The sequence below is a fragment of the Mauremys mutica genome, chromosome 2, assembly GCF_020497125.1.
Source record: "Mauremys mutica isolate MM-2020 ecotype Southern chromosome 2, ASM2049712v1, whole genome shotgun sequence".
Taxonomy (NCBI): Eukaryota; Metazoa; Chordata; order Testudines; family Geoemydidae; genus Mauremys; species Mauremys mutica.
This window is the reverse complement of record NC_059073.1, coordinates 122698231-122705351: the sequence shown is the minus strand read 5'-3', so window position 1 is coordinate 122705351 and position 7121 is coordinate 122698231. Positions and strand designations below refer to the sequence as shown.

Here is a 7121-nt window from a genome sequence, read left to right as displayed (position 1 = left end):
TATACATCAAAATATTTTTGGCAAACTGTAAAAAGTATACATAAGTGCAAATATATTCTCCTTTTAAAGCAGTTAAGTGTGCGAGTATACACAAGATGTATTTAAAATATTTCTTTTTAAAAATACTGTGGTAGAAAACAACTTTGTAAAAATAAAAACAAAAGACTGTATTGTTGCAATACTGGAAAAAGAACTTTCTTAAACTCTATACACGTAACTTCTAAACAATATATTTTTAATAATATTGATTGGTGCTGGGGTCCGTAGAAAGTGTTTTGAAAAAAGTTAACTTTATTTAACGCTCGAACCACTTAGAAGTGGAATTTTTCGATGGTGTTGGTTTGAGGCAGATTTTTCCCAGTCAAAGGAAACTTGTTTCTATTTTTTTTTAAATGATTGAACTGACCACTTTTGCAGACACTAATTTTTAGGACAATGGAGATCACAGAAATGCATTTTATTATTAACTTGGATAGACTTCCTATAAAAGAGCCCCTTCCCCCGCCCTCCCAAGCACATACACACACAAAAGAAAACCTTTCAAAAAAGCTTTGGAGCTTACATCAACTTTTTCTGTCCTTCAAGGTGTGGCAGGGGACAAAATGGTAAACAGTGCTTCCTTATGTAATTTTGCTAAGTGACTTGTGTACTATTCAATGCTATCAGGAGTGCACATTACATTTTATCTGCGTGAGTCCGTCTATACCTCAAATCTGTTAAACAGCCACCTTACTGTCTTTATTTGATAGTGCTAAGTTCACATCACACAGGGTTTGATATCTTGACAGACGCTTTGATGATGATGGTGATGATAGTAAGATCCACTAGCAGAAGGGTGAAAAGAAGAAATGCCATTAAAATTGAGAACAAAATCTTTCCTGTCACACACTGGGGAAGAGTGATGCTGGTAGCGAGGCAATCCCACTGCAAGAGAAGAAAATAACAAGAGCTTCTCAGAAATTAGCTCGACTCTGTCTGAAAGAGGGGTTCTGTCTGACATACATCGTACTTATGGCGAATATAAATTCAGATATGTGGGGAAATTAAATGTCACAGTTATGACGTAGCCTTCTGGACCATTTAAGAAGGCCTCCACAAAATGTTAATTTCCTTGAAGACAGTTTAAAAAGACAGTCTAAAGGCTATTGAAATTTACACGATATAGTAGTCTTGTCCCATTTCTCAAAAAAAAGAAAGTAAAAATATTGTGCACACCTACATACTTAAATAGTTTTGTGTGTATTTGTGTGAGTGTATGTGTGTATACAAATAATATGCTTTCAGTGTGGGTGTAGAGATATAGATTGTATGTATGATCCATTTATCTATATAATATATACCCACAACATGCAAACCCTCATATACATGCTATGTGTATATGGTGTGTGTGCAGGTGTGTTAGCTGGAGTTGCACACACATCTCTGTACTGTGTGTGTGGAGATGTAGTGTGTGCAACTATACGAACACACCTGCACTTTTTTTTCTGTATGCAGTGTAGATAATGATCCTGATCCTACCCTATTCAAATTAATGGGAGGTTTGTTATTGACTTCAGTGGGTAGAGGATCAATGAGAAGTAATTTTGTTAATTATAGAATGTGAGTGTGAGTGTACTGTATCTCGCTATATTTGGACACGTGTATTCATATACTTAAGATACAGAGGAATGATGCCCTACACTTAAACAAAGAAAGTACAATACCTCCCCCATACCGTATCACCAGTATATACATCACATATCAGCCTCACTCAGACATTTCAAACCCCACAGCCGCAGGCCAGTGTGCCCGGTTCCTGATGGGCTGTACTCGTTTGGGAGCAATGCTATACAACTGTGGTCCTGAGGTCCTCATCCAGACTTTATTTTCCCCGTGGGAGCTCTGCTTGAGAAAGGACTGCAGGATCTAACCTCCCAGCGCAACCTGTTCAGATCTGAAATGGAATGTTCAGTGGGTTCAGATTTTTCCTCCGGCCTGTTAGACCTTTTCAAATCTGATTGGAAAAGAAGCTTATTCGAGGTTCTTCAGTAGCTTATCACAGAGTCCCGCAGAGACTGGAAGCAAATCTCCGACAGCACCGAACATCAGCGTCTAAATTTGTAAAGTGGATAAAACTTTATAGATTCCAAGGCAAACGCGTCTGCAGCTTCTGTGCCCGGAGGCGAGGCAGCCTCCTTACAGTGAGGCGCGTACTGTACTCTTTGCAGCATGCCTATCTCTTCCTGAGCTGCTGTCATTGTCCCGTCCCTCACCCCACAGTGCTCACTGTGTAAAGGTGATTATTTCGCTGGATTTCCTTGGTCTTTCTAATAACCCGGCTGGTATGCTCACAATAAACCATTGCACTTTATTACAACCCTGATTCAATCAGTGAGCATGGTTTAATAGTGTGCGAAAAAATGTCTCCCTCAAGCCTTCAGGAGAACAAGGCTCTGTTTCCAATCTTTTCTTTTCTTATTCTTGGGTCAGATGCAAATCCAAGGCTTAAACTCTACACCATCACTAACTTAAATGGGTAGTGATTTGATATAGGTTTATTGACCGATAAAAACATTTTGGAACCAAATCTGCGTCGCATTAAGCTAAAAAAAAGCAGCCACAGAAACACTTTGTGCACTTGTTATTGCCTGTGCGTTGTAGATTAATGAGAAATAATTGCTCTTATTCATTTACTGTTAAGAATTCATACAAACCCAGGAACTATTTTTTACCATATAATGCAGCATATACAGAAGTATATATATTCACAGACAAAACCTTTTTAGCTACCTAGGGTATGACGATCTGAGCTGCTTTTACTAAAGGCCTGGGCCCAAATCATGGCATTCGTTTTTAAACAAAAAAAGCTATTTATTGAAATCAATTGGAAATTCCGTTACAAAACTGATTGCACGATTTGCCCTCTCGTCTAGCACATCTGACATAAATATGAATTTGTCCCTTTGGCACAAATGATCTTAGATAGATAAGCTAGATCTATATTTACAGTAGCGAGCTAGCTATGGGATCTGTACTACTTTTACGTTTTAAAAGGATGAAACTGGATTTAAATAACTCAAATATTTCTAAGAATGTGATTTTCACGGTAGAACAAAATCCTTTGTTTGAAAAAACAAAACAAAACCGTTCTTGGATTGTCTCCATGTCCCTTTCAAAATTAAAATGTTGCACTCTGACAACAAACGTCACTTCTAAGATCCTGTTGATTCCATTCCCACTGAAGTTGCTTACTACATTTTTGGGAGAAGCTTTCTATTTGTAAACCTCAAAGCATTTCTAAAAGCAGGCCGAAGGTTATGAAAGTGTTTCTCGAGGGGTTGGCGAGAATATGCGATTGCGAACGCGCGTGTCTGTTCTGAAAACGGATAAGGAAGATTATTGTTCTGATCTTAAAACCAAGGTGAATAATTAATCTAATCTGTAGAACGGGATTTACAATTAGACGAGGCTATAATCTGGCATTTCGAAAGTGCAGATTCCGCCTGGGCAGATGGAAACTCTTTACGGAGGTAGGGTTCGCGTACTGTTTTCTGGACCAAGGTCCATTTCCCAGGAGCTGCTGTAAAGTACTGAATTCCTGTAGCTGCTGCTGCTGCTGCTGCTGCTTTACAAATCAGCCTCTGAGTTTATTTTCAAGATTTTAACACTGTGCGGTTTTGTTTAGTCTGCTTCACTGCTGAGATAAATTTAGCCAATGCAAACTTTAAACCTTCCTTTCCTAAAGAACATCCAGAACCGTTTGCATTGTTAAGAAGTTGCTTCTCTGCGAGCGAAGCAGCCAACAAAGGTTAAACATTGCTTTCCAAAGTGAAGGCTGGGTTTTTTAGATCGAAAGCTACAGTGCAATTCTCTGAGATGAACTGAGGAATGATTGACAGCCCTTCAAGAAGGGAGGGGGGAACCCAACGAAGAGGTTCGTCTGTATTTGTTACTTGTTGAAATTCCCATAAAATTGAACAAGACCCTGCTCTCATATGGGTTAAGTCAGGCTAAAATCCTCTTCGGTGTGGTCCAGCCCAGACTGTCTTTGTTTGGTTAACCTCCGAGACCCACATTTAAAAGGGCTATTTGGAAAATTCCCCCCTAAGAACTTAACATCTTTTACCCATTTTTGTGCCTTGTTTTCTCCACTAATGTCCCCTTTGCAGTTTTTCTAAGAATACATTTTCTATAATCACTAGAGCAGGCAGGGAGGGGAGAAATCCAGACATTTTCCCCTTTGGTGGTAGAAATAAATTGGATCTGCTTTAATCTCCTCTGCATTTTTAAAGATTAGCGGGTTTTTTTCCCCCACCGCAGCCTGCAAGACTTTGAAGGTAATATTAAACACTTTTAAAAGTCACTCCTCTTATAAATCTCCCTGGGTTTTTGTATTTAATGACGGATCTGTAATTCTTTATGGGTTTCCTAGTATTTCTGGCTAAGAAATCAAGCAAACGTATAAGACGGGTTGAAACTGACAATACCATAAAGATAAGGATCTGGGTTTTAGCCTCTAAACGAGTAATAACAACACTAACGGTCATGTTCATATTAAGATCCAAACCCAGAGCAAGGCAGTAGGGGATGGCAGTTTTTGTCCTCCCTCTACTTAGCCAGAACCAGAGCAAATATGTTCCCGAACAATAGCTCTATTTGTCCTTCTCGGACCGGGTTTTGTTTTCTCTTGTCAAGCTCTGTTTTCAGAGAAAACACAAAGCAGCCCCAGCCTCGCCCTTGTTCCTGGGCTCTTATCTGACAGCTTCAGTAAACCAGAGTCAACCGCCAGATTGGCCAAGCTAAGGCAGCAACCGGAGAGCCTCCTCTAATCCTAGCAAGAGCCCAGCCCCGGCTGTTAAGGAAGGAAAGTTGAAGGGGGTATTACCTGGCAGGTCCTCCCTGGCGTTTTGGTGCAGATAGCTTTGCTCCAAAGAGTAGCTGGACATGCTGGAGTGGATGCCCGCTGAGGCTGGGTTACTGGGTGGCAGGGCCTGCTGCTTTATATACGGAGATGCCCCCGATGCTGTCCAGTGAGCGGGCGGGCTCGTGTAGGGGGAATGGCATTCAATTGCGCTAGCCAGGGCGGGTGAAGACGGCACGGGGCTGCTGCTGCTGTCGGGGCCGTAGTCCCCATTGGAAGTCACAGGGCAGCTGGCCATGTAGGTAGAGCCCGGGTTGGGGGACATGTGAGGGGCGTGATGCCCCCCGCTCAGCGCCTCGTAGCCCCCGGCCATGGAGTTAGTCATCATGTCCAGGTTGTAGCCGTTGGCGTGGCACGCTAGGGAGGCAGAGGGCGCCTGGAAGTCAAAGCCCTGGGGCAGGATGGAGGCGCTGAAGCCGATGCTGTTCATCATGCGGTACATGGGCTTGAGCGCCTGGCACTTTCTTCGGAAGCCCCGGGGCCGGCGGCGGAAGGAGCCTTCCTCGAACATGAACTCGCTGGCCGGGTCGATGGTCCAGTAGTGGCCTTTGCCGGGTCTGCCCAGCCCCTTGGGCAGCTTGATGAAGCACTCGTTGAGCGAGAGGTTGTGGCGCACCGAGTTCTTCCAGCCCTGGTAGGAGCCGCGGAAGAAGGGGAAGCGGCTCTGCAGGAACTGGTAGATCTCGCTCAGGGTGAGCCGCTTGGTGGGCGAGCTCTGGATGGCCATCACGATGAGGGCGATGTAGGAGTACGGGGGCTTCTCGGGCCGCCGCAGCCCCGAGCTCGCCTTCTTGTTCTTGCTGGAGGAGGAGGAGGAGGAGGAGGTCTCCAGGGCGGAGGGGGGCGGCTGGCTCATCAAGGCGGACTGGAGAGCTCCGGGAGCCGGGCTGCAGGAGCGGAGAGGGGCCGGGGGCTCCAGCTGCTGCTGGCCGCTCTCGGTGGTCATCTGGCGGAGGGAGGGAATGGAGGGGTGGGGTGAGACTGGAGCGGGGTGGCGGAGGGCGGGTGGGCGCCCTGATGGGCTTGTGGGGAGGGGGCGAGCTGCTACTCCCGGGGCACCTCCTAGTGCTGCTGCTGGAGGCGGCGGCTGTGGACTGCAGGCAGCGCCCTGTGCATCACTCCCCCAGCAGCGCCCGCCAGGCCCCTTGCGCAATGGCTCCCCTCCTTTCCGCCGCGGCGAGCGAGGCACTTGGCAGGACGGATTAGGCTGCGCTCCGGCTCGCCCCCTGCCCCCTCACTGCACTGCCTTGGGGAGGGCTCAGCTCAGGGCTTCTGACATTCCAGCGGGGCCCCCCCACCCGGCGGCCATCCCTCGCTGCCTGATCCTTCGAGAGGAGGAAGCACGAGAGCCCCTCGAGTTTGGCGTCGAGGCTGAGCAGCCAAACAAAACCCGGCCACCTATCAGTTCCTTAAATCTTGCTCTTGTTCTTCAGACCCCCCCTGAATCCCTCCGAGAACTCAGCCCAGCAGCAGCGAGACAGAGAGAGAGAGAGGGACCACCCCCTTTCCAGCTGGCCCCTGTCCACTCGTCATCTGGGCAGGAGGCGCTGCAGCACCAGATCGCTCTAGCTGCCCTCCCTAACACACGCAATTACACCATTCATCAGCCTCACTTAGACATTTCAATCCCCACAGTCACACGCCAGTGTGCCAGACTCCAAAGGTAACGTGCCGAGCTCTCTCTTTCCTGGCATGACAATTGCATGCTCTCTTGTGGCTTGAAGGAATGCCCCCCCCCCCTTGGGATGGAGGGAGTTTCCCACAGAGCAGCAGTTCGGGGGGAGCCTGGAGATCGCAAGGGGGAGGAGGAGCATCTGAACGTACCCACCTGTGCGTGGACTTTGCCAGGGCACCAGCCCCAGGTTCACTTTCCGCCCCACGCAACAAAACGAATGTTGAGCAAGGAGCAGAATAGTGTGTGTGTGTGTGTGTGTGTGTGTGTGTGTCTGTGTCTGCATGGAACCCGAGACAGCAATATTGCCGCTGACAGCCTGCCAGAGTTTTATATCAAGAACCAGCTCGCTAGACATTGCCAAAAAATGATGTGCCCCTGGTGAAATCATTTCCAATGAACCCCCCGGTTCCGTTATAGGGTTACACGTGCTTGGAAACAGGGTCTGATTAAGGGGAGAAGGCGGGGTGGGGGGAGAAAGAGAGACAAAAGGTAGGTAGGTAGGTAGGTGTGTGTGTGTGTGTGTGTGTGTGAGATCTCTAAATCCGT

At 46.8% G+C, this 7121-nt stretch overlaps 1 protein-coding gene across 1 annotated transcript; it reads right to left on the bottom strand.

The window, feature by feature from the left end:
- Nucleotides 1–655: 655 nt before the first annotated feature.
- On the bottom strand, nt 656–5846 carry FOXF2 (forkhead box F2). The gene is made up of 2 exons (XM_045006253.1): nt 4865–5846; nt 656–924 (listed from the first exon to the last, which is right to left on the bottom strand). The coding sequence occupies exons 1-2, from the start codon at nt 5844–5846 to the stop codon at nt 758–760; spliced, it is 1149 nt and encodes a 382-aa protein (XP_044862188.1). The 3' UTR covers nt 656–757.
- Between the last annotated feature and the right edge of the window lie 1275 nt (nt 5847–7121).

What these genes read in the sequence shown, in the direction of transcription:
- FOXF2 (XM_045006253.1), bottom strand. Translation starts at nt 5,846, where the DNA reads ATGACCACCGAGAGCGGCCAGCAGCAGCTGGAGCCCCCGGCCCCTCTC. An exon ending in CGCCAGGGAGGACCTGCCAG is followed by an intron (nt 925 to 4,864) that starts GTAATACCCCCT and finishes CTTCTCTTGCAG; the next exon opens with TGGGATTGCCTCGCTACCAG.